The sequence below is a fragment of the Fistularia commersonii genome, chromosome 17 (assembly GCF_037954325.1).
Source record: "Fistularia commersonii isolate RoL2024-O1a breed Wild chromosome 17, RoL_Fcom_v1.0, whole genome shotgun sequence".
In the NCBI taxonomy this organism is placed as follows: domain Eukaryota; kingdom Metazoa; phylum Chordata; class Actinopteri; order Syngnathiformes; family Fistulariidae; genus Fistularia; species Fistularia commersonii.
The window spans coordinates 15,534,459-15,547,313 of record NC_141300.1 but is presented as its reverse complement, the minus strand read 5'-3'; the positions used below and the strand labels follow the sequence as shown (position 1 = coordinate 15,547,313).

Genomic DNA, 12,855 nt, shown 5'->3' with positions numbered 1-12,855 from the left:
CTTAGAATTACTGTATAAAAAAAAAAAAATCACATTCTAGTCTATATGCCGTACAGGTGGAAGGTCCGGGTATGAATCATACATTTGTCCGGGCTCCGGGGGAGATGACTGCTGTCATTTTGACCAACTTGACCGCTTTTACCCGTTACCTGGTAACCATCACTGCCTTTACTGGTCACGTGGAATATGCTGAAAGGGATGGGAAGGCCATCGGTCCGATTGAGTTTCAAACCCTTGAGGAAGGTATGCAACATCTGTTGATATCGATGATCGAACTACTTTTTTTCTCGGTTATCAATACTTATTTCTTCATCCTCAGAACCAAAAGATCCACCCAAGAACGTGGTGATATCCATCATTCCGGACGAGGTCAACCGTTTGCATGTGACCTTCACCCCGCCAGAGGAGCCCAATGGACAAATCACTGCTTATTATGTACACATCTATGAAAAGGACACTTTTGTGAAGAATGCCAGCCTCAACATCACCGAGAAAGACCACAATGTGCTGAGCGCCGTCATCGAGGGCCTGAAGGGAGGTCACAGCTACAGCATACAGGTGAGCTGCATAAGGTGACTAAAAGAGGCGCACGTCAGACTTTTCATACTTTTAACCCCTTTTTGTTATTCTTCTGTTTTTAGATTTCGGCAAAGAACGGGGCCGGCAGGAGTCCACCCAGCCCACAGATCCAGATCACGACAGGGATCAAAGGTACAAATTCTGATATCGTAATAAACCTTCAAACTGGAACCGCGACGCCATGTGAGGAAGCCTGGAATGGTAGAGAAGCATGTAAAGAGTGGTGCAGGACATGCAGGAGTGTTGAGCCGCATTTTGTAATAACGGTGCATTTTGTAATAAACGTCCAAAATGTAAAAACTTTTTCATTTCATTTTGTAATAAAGACGCATTTTGTAATAAACTGTCGCATTTTGTAATAAACTGCCCCAACGCATTTTGTGATAAATTTTGCCGCATTATGTAATAACATATTGAGAAGATTATTACAAGCAACTTTTTTATTCTCTAGGAAATGTAATAACATGGTGCATTATGTAAAAAAAAAAAAACTAACCCCAGCTTACTGTTCTGTATATTTCCTGTGCATCTTGTATTTGCTAGTCCTCGATTGTAAGTCGCTTTGGATAAAAGCGTCTGCCAAATGTAATGTGATGTAATGTAATGTAATAACAATTCTAAAGCATAGTTTATTTGTTTGTTAATTGTATTTCATTTTACTTTAAAGTATTTATAAAAGCTAGGCCTATTATTAGTATCACTGTATTAGCCTAGAAGCAGTACTTAGCAATTACTATCAGTACACTATTCAAAGGTTGCATCAACAGAATATTCTATAAATTCCATGTTATTACATTTCCTAGAGAATAAAAAAGTTGCAAGTGCATTTTGTAATAATCTTCACAAAATGTAATAACTTATTACATAATGCGGCAAAATTTATTACAAAATGCGTTGGGGCAGTTTATTACAAAATGCGACTTTATTATAAAATGAAATGAAAAAGTTATTACGTTTTGGACGTTTACTACAAAATGCACTGTTATTACAAAATGCATCTCAACAAGGAGTGCTGCGCGGCAGGGGTGATATGTGCCGTTCGGGGTGACAGGGGAGTTCGACGTGGAGTTGGGACCCAATCAAGGATCAGCTCTGAGTCCCTTCCGGTTTGTAACGGTGATTGGACGGGCTGATGGGGTTATACACCAATCACAACGGGCTATGACGTTTGCAGATGACATTGTGATCTGTTGTGAGAACGGGGAGCAGATGGAGGAATATCATGGAGATGAGGGTATGCCCTGGAAAAAGGATACGCCTATGTGAATGAGAGGGACTCAAGTGGAACGGTGAGGCGACAGGAAGTGCATATAAAGAAGGAGGAGGATTTTAAGTACTCAGGGTCAACAATCTAAAGCTGTGTAGAGGGTGGAAAAGAGGTGAAAAAATGTGTTCAAGGAGATTAAAATGAGTGGCGTGTCAGGGGTAATTTAGACAAAAGATCATCAGCCCGACTGGCAGGTGAGGTGTGGAAGACAGTTGTGAGACCGGCGATGTTTGGAGACTTTGACGGCAAGAAAAAGACAAGAGGGCGAAAATGATGAGGAGGATGGATAGGAGAAGGAACGGGTCCATCAGAGGGACGGCACATGTCAGATGATTCGGAGATAAAGTTAAACTGAGGCGATTTGGACATGTACATAGGAGGGGTAGTGAATAAATTGGTAGAAGGATGCTGAGGTTGGAACCGCCAGGCAAGAAACCTAGAGGAAGGCCAAAGAGGACTTTAACCGATGACGTGGACATGAATTTAGTTTTACTCTGAGAGACAAGGATGCAGAGGAGAAGGCTAGAGAGAAGGGAGTAGCCAAAAGGAAAATTTTTTTTTTTTTTAACTCTAATTCTTTCTTGGGTAATCCCATCAACTGCCAGCTACAGCTGTTTTAGTTGTGAGCAACCCCTAACATTGACAACCCGTCCGTCAACTACAGATCTATAAAACAGTCAGCGCAGTCTTCAGGTCTTCTTTGTGCTAAATGTCACAGAGTAGGACGCTCCAGAGTGGCAGCTAATTCTTCCTGATGTAGCACTCTGGCAACCTTGTCTTAATATAATAAGATTCTTTGCTTGGTCCTCTACATTTGACCTATGAAGTCATCACAAAGGACAGGATCATTATTACAATCATAGGCTTGTGCGGACGTGGTCGTCTCAAGAGCTCCTCTACTGTGGACGCAAGACAGAGCGCTGCGGAGTCCGAGTGCTCGGTGAAAAAGCAATACGTGACCCGGACTTGTTTTGATGCTGCAAATGAAACTCGACAAATTTGTCAGATCTCTCTTGACGTTATGGAGGAGCAGCTCCTCTGCCGCCATCCGGACCGGTTTTACAAATGTAAAAGACTCCATCCATGTGCATGCACGTGCGCACACCTCTACATCCGCACGCGTATATGTGTGCGTGTGTGTTTCAGCCCCAGCCAAGCCAACTCAAAGACCCCAGGCAGTGCTGGGCCATAGAGGGGTTGCCATGGTTACCCACAGGAGTATCACCATCCGCATGCCTGCCTGTTTCTATAGTGACGACAACGGACCAATCGCAAAAATTCAGGTCATCGTGGCCGAGTCAGGGGGTATGACGCCTCAAAAACATTGACACTGTCACTTTTCGTTGAATACACTCAGTCATTGGTCAGAGTTTAGCTTTAAGCTTTAAACCTCAGGCACGATCTTAATGTTACACTTGCTCAGCAATCACACGCCTCCTGTTTCCGCCCAACCTTCATTTTGTCACAGTGAAGGACATCATGAATGTGACCACCTGGAAGAATGCATATTTTGACCACCCTGCCCCTTACCTGACCGACGGGGGGTTTCCAAACCCGACATGTGCGTCGGACGAGGTGTCGCGCTCGGACACGCACATCAGAGAAGGTCGCAGCGCGTCTGGGGAACGCCGGCCTGCGGTGAAAGGCGATCACACCTCGGCACAGACGTACGTGATCGGAGAACAGGATGACTGTACGGAAGAGAATCGGACGAAGCCTCTCTGCAACGGACCGCTCAGACCCAATACCGTCTACGTGTGAGTGAATCGCACGGAATTCGATAACGCGGCAACTCATTGAATTGGGAAAGGGGACTGACGTTGTTCCTCAAACAGGTTTAAGTTCCGAGCCACAAACATCATCGGTCAATACACGGACTCGGACTACTCCGACCATGTCAAAACTGCAGGTACCTAAACTTAACCCTGTGGTACTTAAGACTCCCATACTATATATAATCCGCCCTTCCTGATTATCTCCTTTTTTTGCAAATTTGCAACATTTCATCGTCTTTAGCGGAAGGACTGTTGACTCGAGACGAGCAGATCATTCTGGGTGTTCTCCTCTCCTTTTTCTTGGCCGTGCTGCTCATCATCGTCATTTGCGGATCAGTAAAGTAAGACTTTGTATTTTTTGTGCGATGAATATTGAGGCCGTTGGTTCGATTCCACCAGGAGATCTTTGCTGCGTTGCATTTGCACGTTCTCCCCCGAGTCTGCGCTTTCCTCCCACAATCCCAATAACATGCAGTAAGTTCATTGGAGATCCTAAATTTCCCCCGACATCAGAATGAGAGATGTTTCTATATGTGTCCCTGTGATCGTGCGGGATAAGATGAATGGATAATGAATGAATGTTTGAACTCAAATATTTAAACAGGCCCAAAAAAAAAAAAATTTTAATAATTAGAAAAAAAAGTGGAGCTGAAATTGTTTCCATGTTGACATAATTTCTTTGTGTTTTTGTTAACATTCTTTTCTGACTTATTTCTACGCCGTGCCCAGCATTCACTCAAATTCACATACGGATTAATACGCACTGCATTTTAAAGGATTTTAGACAAAATAAAGCATAAGATAAGATAAGATAAGATAAGATAAGATAAGATAAGATAAGATAAGATACGATAAGATAAGTGAGAAATTCCTTTGTCACATCAGCATAACAGTTATAGTGTCAAAAATAAATATGAATATAAATATAGAGAGAGGGTTAGAAGACAAAGACTGCAAGACATCCACGAATAAATAGACAGCAGGGAAAACAGCAACAGCAATAACATCAGCGATAAGAATGGACAGTGAGAGTGAAAAATAGGCAACAAGAACTAAAGTACAATATAAACAGAGTGACAATAGCGATGACAAGAATAAAATAAACAAACAAAAATAGGCAGGATGCGTGCAGGCTGGGACCGGCAAAGATAAGATAGACAGCGGAGTTGGGGCGTGACATGTGAACGGGGCGAGGTAGTGAGGATGAATGTTTGTCATCCTATTCAGGATCCATCAACGCAAGAAGGAGGGAGGTACGTATTCACCCAGAGAGGCGGAGATCATAGAGACCAAGTGTAAGCTGGATCAGCTGATTGCTGTCGCCGATCTGGAGTTGAGACAAGAAAAACTCAACCGGTTGGTTCTCTTTCTTCATTTTTTGGTCGTTATAAGTTGTCACCTGACACGAATACAAATCTGCTCCGGTCGGCCCTTTCATTGTCTCGTGTTGGGATAGTTAGTGCGGAAAACAGAAGTTGCAGAAATTCTGTTCCTTGGTTTCCCCTTCGTTTTCAGTTCCTTGCCTATGTCATCAACAAAATCGGGTGTCTCATCATGTTCTTACGGTTTTAATGTTGTTGTTGTTGTTGTTAAACAGTTCTGCCGGAGTGCTTATCATGCAGTTTCTCCATTTCCAAACTTTGTTTGGAATTTTTTTTTCACTAGTTTTATGCATCAAGGTCATTGCTGGCTGGTACAAATCTGGAAAATAGTATGATTTCAAATTCTTTTCGTCTTGGCTCAAAAACACGATGTCATTTTAAAACGATAAATGTTATCTCCACAACATTTATTATTCTTGTTTAAGAAGAACAGAAGGGTTTTATGCCAAAAAAATGCCATCACCCACTGAATAAAGGGTCAGTGCAGATATTAAAATGAAACTGAAGGAACAAGAAGATTATCTCAAATACAGCAGCCCATAAGAAAAGAGCCAAACACATGAAAGAGCTTCAACGTGACTCCAGCTGTCTCTAACGTATGAAAACGTATTCGGTTTCAATACCAAAAGTGATTTTCGTCTTTTTTTACTGATCCCTCATAAAGGATTTCCGATCATTTTACCTGCCGTGTTTATTTTGCATGTTGCCTGAATCCCTGTTTTGTAAGCTCGCACCCCCTTTGTAATCCTTCGTCACACTTCAGACTTCGGTAAATACGAATAAAATAACACACTTGTGCTTGTCACGTGTCACCAAATGGCTGTATTCACTTTCTTTTGATTAATCGATTTGCACGTTTTACTTTTTTTTTTTTTTTTTTTTTTTGCAAGGCATAGATTTTCTCTCAATGAGCACTTTTCTCCCATCAGGTATTCTTCTTTCTTCTTCAGACGCAAAGAGATATATGTCATCCAGTAAGTTGAGATCATGTGGTTGCTGTGCTTCTTTTTGGCTGCATGCTCTTTTCCGCTTAACATGCATCACATGGTGCATGATTATCAGATTAACCCCCCTAGACTCGCGATAAATCATCCGTTTTGTTTATTGAACTTTAAGTGGCGCTTGGCAGTTGATTTAATCAGCGGGGTTACGTTTTTTGGTTGTTTTTTTTTTTAACTTTACATCTCGTATTCCTCCATACCTGGCAGCTTCTTTGGGAGCGGATGCAGCTTTTTTGGAATTTTTATATTTGTTCGCTCGCAGACTATCTCCAAATTGGTATGGAGGGCCTGGTATTGTGAGGGTTGTGAAATATATGCTTTATCAATAACTTTCCATCAGCAATGCAGAAAGAATATCTATAGGATCCATTTAAGTTTGCTGCTGTTGTTTCTGAAACAAAGCTCACTGTTACGCTGTCACATTTAATTCACCGGGATCGTTTTAGAAAAGGTCAGACCTCCTTTGGTTAAAGTGACAATACAATATACTTTCCATTCTCTGATTGAAGGAGTTCTGATGTACAGAAATACCAGCGAGCTGTGACTTCCCATTTAACTTTTTTGTTTTGTTTGATACGTGTGTCTGTTTTCACTCAGGCTCCTCAGTTACAGGAAATCACTAAAGTAAGTCGTCCTGCGCGAATGACAAATTCACCACGTTGTCGTGATATAAAATATATGCACTCTACCGCTAATTATATGTTTTTTTCATCAGCCCCAAGATATTCAGTGTCCGTATGTCTCGCTTTCTTCATCAGGCCCGTCAACAAGAAGTCTTTTCTGCAGCATGTGGAGGATCTGTGCGCAAATGACAACTCAAAGTTCCAGGAGGAGTTTGCTGTGAGTGACCTCGAAGTGTGACGCATTGGTTTGTGAGCTGATGTGAATACAAACATTTCCCCTCTTACCTCTTAAGGAGCTCCCGAAGCTGCTGCAGGACATGGCTACCACGGATGCTGATCTTCCCTGGAATAAATCGAAGAACCGCTTCCCCAACATCAAACCATGTGAGCAAAACTGAGCGGAAAAGATGGAGCAAGCAAATCTTTCAAAATCTGATACAGCTACTCATTGATTTGTCCAGAGGAAGCTTCTCTCTATGTATGAGTAGCTTAGCTCAGCATAGAGCAACTTAAAGAGGAAAACAAAAAAAAAGCGTAAAAAAAAACACAGGGCTACTTCCTTTTTCACCCTTCAAATTAAAAGCATGGGTGCCGAGCTCGAAACAAAAAACATTGGCCAATAGCGTCGTTCCCACCTTGCTCATGTCCTGTTAAACTGCAAATAAACTCCACCTAATTCACAACAATTCACAATATTCATGTGGCAAACTTTTAGTTTTTTAAACCACATCATTAGTCAATCTGTAACACCAAATCCGCATGATTTTTATTTCAGATATCATCTTCTTTTCCCCTCTGCTGTTCCAATCACAACAAATCATTTTCACTGCATCCTCTTCTCTCACACCCACTAACTTCATCCATAAATCTCCTCTTGGCTCTTCCGCTCAGCCTCCGACCTTCGATATCCCTCTGCTGTACAAGGCTCTGATTTTATCTCCAAAACATCTGACACAGGCTGTCCTTCTGATGGCCTCGCTCCCGATCCTATCCATCTTCTTCACTCCCAAAGAAAACCTCAACGTCTCTCATCTCTCGTCACTGACTCTAAACCATACGTCTTCGCTGGCCTGATTTAAAAAAGTGCAGAAATGCGAGGATTTCTAAATATCGGTTTTGCCCGGCACTAAGGCATGAGGATTTCAACCACTGGAATAGATTGATAAATTGTCCATTATAGATAAATCACACAAACATCATTCTCCAAATGGTAAATTGCATCTTTTGTGATTGTTATGAAATCACTTGCAAATCTGCATTGAATTGCAAAGGGATTGTCTAAAAATCAACTGCGCGATAAGTTGGTGTGCCTTAAATTTTGGAAAACCTGTAAATTCCAACAAACATTTTCCAGTTTTCTGTCAAAACTTCCCAAAAACAGGCAACATTGCAATCCAAAATGGCCAATTGAAATGATCAGTTAAGCATTCGAAGAACGACATTAGCATTTAGAATAGGTTGACAGCGTGTGTGTGTGTGTCTGTGTGTGTGAGTGTGTGTGAGTGTGTGTGTTTGAATCTTTTTCCCCCCAAAATTAAATTGAGCATAACTGAAAATAAAAAAGTAGCAATTGTGAGAAACTTATCGACCTTTCCCTTTTGTATATTTACCACAACTCTTTAATAAACCAAAATGTATCTTTACCAAATCAAATAATTGAAAAACCAGCAGACTGTAAAACTATTTTGAATATTCTGCCGCTGTAATAAAGACAAATCTTAAAGTCATATTTAAGTATTTCGGTGTCGTTGCCGTCTGCTGTTCCTGAAAAGGGCTTGTAAAAACATCTGGATTCATCAAACTCTCTAAACTACAATAATCAACTTTTGAATATAACGGACAAAAATTTTTGAAATATCAGTAAGCCGTTTGTTTTTTGCAAAATAGTGCAAAGAATATTGAACATGCCCCCCCCCCTCCCCTCGTGCATCTGAATAACAGATTAAAAAGGGATCATTCGGCCATTGCGCTTGTACAAACCCAACGCACAGCTGCACGTCGCACATTTCGCCACCGTCTTCTCATTCTGTTACGTCCAGATAATAACAACCGAGTGAAGCTGCTGTCGGAGGCCGGCACCGCTGGGTCCGACTACATCAACGCCAGCTTTGTCTCGGTGAGTACCGTAACATTATAAGTCATTATCAGATTAAGAAAAAAAATTGCCGTGCGCCGGATGCTTCTCTGTTCTTTTTCATTGTTTGGCCCAAAATAGATCGATGCGGTTATCTTCAAATCCGCCGATTCCCCTTGACATTCACCGAGGCCTCGTTTCCAAGCGCACGCGATAACCCGTGATAAATGGTATTTTTAATCTTCTGTTTGCAAAGGGTTACCTTTGCCCCAATGAATTCATCGCCACCCAGGGTCCTCTGCCCGGCACGGTGGCAGATTTCTGGAGGATGATCTGGGAAACGGGAACCCGGACCATCGCCATGCTGACGCAGTGTTATGAGAAAGGCAGGGTGAGTCAGGACGCACGAATTGTCAGATTCTTCCGCTGCTCCAACATCACCAACGTCTAACCGTTTGGGGTTTCCTTTCAGATCCGGTGTCACAAGTACTGGCCGGAGGACAACAAGCCAATGTCGGTGTTCAGCGACATCCTTATCTCAAAAGTGTCGGAAGAAATCCTGCCCGATTGGACCGTCAGAACCTTGAAGGTAGAAAAGGTATGCACGAAGCCGCGCACCCACGCACAGCGTACTTTACAGAGCGGAGTAAGACGTCTCTTTTAGAAGTCTTGTGTAGTTTCTTGCTTTTAAATGCAAAGCGAATAGAGATGTTGGCTGCGTGTTTTTATGATTTCAGAGGTGTCTGAAATATGATATACAGAACAAGTCGACATTCAGACAAAAGTTAGAAGATAATGTTGAAATCTCCTCGTTGTGGCAACTGCACTTGACTCTCTTCACTTGAAGATGTTTCACTCCTCAATCGAGAGGCTTCTTCAGTTCTAATGACCTGTGGGGAGTTTCCAAATATAACTGCCGGCGTTGTGAGCTGAACTGAAGAAGCCTCTTGGATGAAGGGTGAAGCGTCTTCAAGTGAAGAAATTAAAGTCCGGCTGCCACGATGAGAGGATTTCGACAAGACTTCACCATAACCTGGATGATTGAGAGCCTCCAGACACATTAGAAGGTACTAAAATACTACTATTGCTTTGGCTGTTCTGTATAAATAAGGTACAAGGTGGTGAAGTCGTGAGTGTTTCTGTCTCATAGCCAGAAGGTTAGATTCTGCAAGAGGGTGTTTATTGTGTGGAGTTTGCATGCTCCTCTCTGGTTTCCTCATGCAATCCAAGAAAAAGCAGGTTTTTAATTCGAGATTCGGGATGATATGAGCCCCCGTGATCCAGGGTGAACCCCGAGCCCAGGTGATGTACTGGGTCAAATAACGAGCATTTTTGAGAGGCATCTCTGTTTAAAGTCTGTTTATTGTTTACTTTTTTATTATTATAATTATATTTTATCATATTTCGGCCCACTGTTTCAGGAAATGCATTCTGTTAACAGCAGCAAGGACAGTAAGGCTAGAACTACTGTACACATGTAAATATGAAAATGTCTTATGATTAACATGCAGTTGAAGAGTATTTATGTGTATTTGAAATATTAACAGAGCATTTTTGTGACTTCCTCCGCACAGCATGGCCACTACATCTTGGTTCGCCACTTCAACTACACCTCATGGCCCGAACACGGCGTCCCAGAGTCCTGCAGCACTTTCATCAAGTTTGTCAAAGCTGTCCGAGCGCACAGGCATGACAACGCCACGATAGCCGTGCACTGCAGGTACAACTTTACCTCGTCGATCCGTAAACGGCGCGAATAAAGCGAACGTTTGCTGTGAAAATTCGACGGTTCTTTCTCTCGGTCTCCCCAGCGCCGGTGTGGGCCGAACCGGCGTGTTCATCGCTCTCGACCACCTCGTTCAGCACGTCCGAGATCACGACTTTGTAGATATTTACGGCCTGGTGGCAGAACTGCGCAGCGAGAGGATGTGTATGGTACAGAACATGGTTAGTACGAGTAAAAACATCATAATCTTCTTCGGTTAATTTTCCCCCCTTTGAGAGAATGAACAAAAGTGGTTTAGTAAAATGTTTTTTCTTAACCCTCATATTATGTTAAGGGTCAATTTGACCCATTTCACCCAATGACCCAATGGGTCAAATTGACCCTTAACATAATATGAGGGTTAAGTTATTCCAATGCATTAAAGAATCTTCAAAGACTTGAAAAATGGTAGTGTAGCTGTCCTATTTTCACCCCAGTCAGAAATATTTGAAAAAGTCTCATTTTGACAAAGAAAGTTATCTGGCAGTGGATTAAAGTTACGTGATGTGAAGGATTTCCCCGTCTCTTGAAAAAGCCCAGCCTGAGATCACCCTCCTCAGAAAGCACGCCGCTGATACGAGGGTCATCGCTGACGTTCAGGCCCAAATCAGCTTTTTTTGCAATCTGTCAAAACAGTTGGGTAAACTTAAAAGTTCAAACTGAACTTTGCTATTTTATGCAAAATATTTCTCTAAACGGAGGGATCATTTTCAAGACTGCAAGGATGGAGTCCTTTAGTGTGTGTGTGTGTGTGTGTGTATATGTGTGTGTGCCTCAAGCTCCCAAGATTGAGTGGGAACAATCACAAGACATCACACACAGATTGGTTAATAAAATGTTTTCCAAAATTATTTTGACATTTAAAAAGGCATTTATATATGTTATTTTAATTTTTGGCTCAATAATGTTTTTCAGATAAATTGTTGTACAGTAAAATAAAAGCTATTGCCATAAATCACTCACATACATAAAATACATACGATATACTCGTGGGTGTGTGTGTGTGTGTGTGTGTGTGTGTGTGTGTATCTTAAGGTCCCAGGATTGAGTGATAACAGTCACAAGACACACACAGATAGATAATTAATAAATAATTTTAAAAAATTATAATAAAAATTGATAAAAAATTCAGAACCTTTTTTTCCTGAATGATTTTGATATTTATGAAGCCATTTATATATTTACAATTTTTTTTTTTGTCTCAATGATATTGTTTCGGGTAATTTATAGTTTATTTTCACACAAAGTGCGGTACATTTGAAAGTCATGTCTTGCAAATGTAAGCATGCTTTTAAGATACTTTTAAGATAATTTCTTCATAGTTGATTTTGTTAGGGATTTGATCATATGTGCATATTTGTCCCAGGCCCAGTACATCTTTCTGCACCAAAGCATGCTGGAGCTGCTAAATAATAAAGGAAACAGTCAATCCATCTGGTTTGTCAGCTACTCTGCACTGGAGAAGATGGACTCCCTGGATGCCATGGAAGGTAAACAATATCCTACTCGACACTCCCTCAAAAAAAAAAAAACTGGGACTCACCGCATTTTTTTATACTGGTCTCCAGGTGATGTTGAACTGGAATGGGAAGAGACAACCATGTAAGGCCCAAATGATTGGCTACGGACGAAGTATAAGTTGGGGTCAGTGGGATTGGCCTCCCCCACCCAGGAGGACCAACAGGAGATGAACAGCGACGTCTGAACTGAATGGCCGATCAGTCGAGCGAAACTATGTTGCTCCGCTTCTGCCCACTTGCCCGAGCATTCCTCCCTTCCACGGCGTCTTGGGGCGCTTTGGAACGCCTGGGTCTAAGCAACTCAGAAACAATAACAGAGAAGCATCTAAGTGTATCACACCGATGAGCCGACAGATACTTCCCACAAGCTGAGATCAGCGTGTTTTGTAATTACTTTTATTCAAATCTTCCATGTATTTTTTTTATTTTTTTTGTGAGATATCTTGTTGGGCCAAAACGGTGACCTTCCCCTTTGTATCCCCGACTTTACTGAGGAGTGGACCGACCTTCAGACCTGTTTAGCCTTTCTCGAGAGTGATTAGCGAAAATAAAAGCATCTTTTGTGTTTTTGTAGTATTGATCTGTGTAGCTGTATGATGCGGTGGCGTGCGGCGAGGTTCACGGCCGATGAGGCGCTGACTCTCGGAGTGGAATTCGCAAGTTGTAAGAACTCAACCAAGTATCTTATTTCCTACTCAGTTGGCAGCAAGCATATTTACTACTGGTATTTCCCATCTAATCATCATTCTTCACTCTCTCTCACGCAGGGCAACACATACGGTACATAGGAACATATAGTATTTTGCCAGAAAGAACATTTTTTTATGGTGAGAAGAGACAATGAATAGCGGTTGAGTTCTAAGTAGTTC

The 12,855-nt window shown here is 41.8% G+C and overlaps 1 protein-coding gene across 1 annotated transcript in view; it reads left to right on the top strand.

The window, feature by feature from the left end:
- ptprq (protein tyrosine phosphatase receptor type Q) overlaps positions 1-12,606 on the top strand; it is a 34,569-nt gene extending 21,963 nt beyond the window's left edge. Inside the window, exons 26-43 of the mRNA XM_086163701.1 lie at positions 57-243; positions 320-558; positions 642-711; positions 2,993-3,151; positions 3,315-3,603; positions 3,682-3,755; positions 3,863-3,962; positions 4,849-4,977; positions 6,602-6,628; positions 6,763-6,844; positions 6,921-7,011; positions 8,667-8,743; positions 8,958-9,092; positions 9,174-9,299; positions 10,276-10,421; positions 10,513-10,648; positions 11,833-11,956; positions 12,035-12,606. Coding sequence (XP_086019827.1) covers positions 57-243; positions 320-558; positions 642-711; positions 2,993-3,151; positions 3,315-3,603; positions 3,682-3,755; positions 3,863-3,962; positions 4,849-4,977; positions 6,602-6,628; positions 6,763-6,844; positions 6,921-7,011; positions 8,667-8,743; positions 8,958-9,092; positions 9,174-9,299; positions 10,276-10,421; positions 10,513-10,648; positions 11,833-11,956; positions 12,035-12,072 — 2,229 coding nt within the window. The 3' untranslated portion in view covers positions 12,073-12,606. The remainder of the gene's footprint in view (positions 1-56; positions 244-319; positions 559-641; positions 712-2,992; positions 3,152-3,314; positions 3,604-3,681; positions 3,756-3,862; positions 3,963-4,848; positions 4,978-6,601; positions 6,629-6,762; positions 6,845-6,920; positions 7,012-8,666; positions 8,744-8,957; positions 9,093-9,173; positions 9,300-10,275; positions 10,422-10,512; positions 10,649-11,832; positions 11,957-12,034) is intronic.
- Positions 12,607-12,855: the final 249 nt, after the last annotated feature.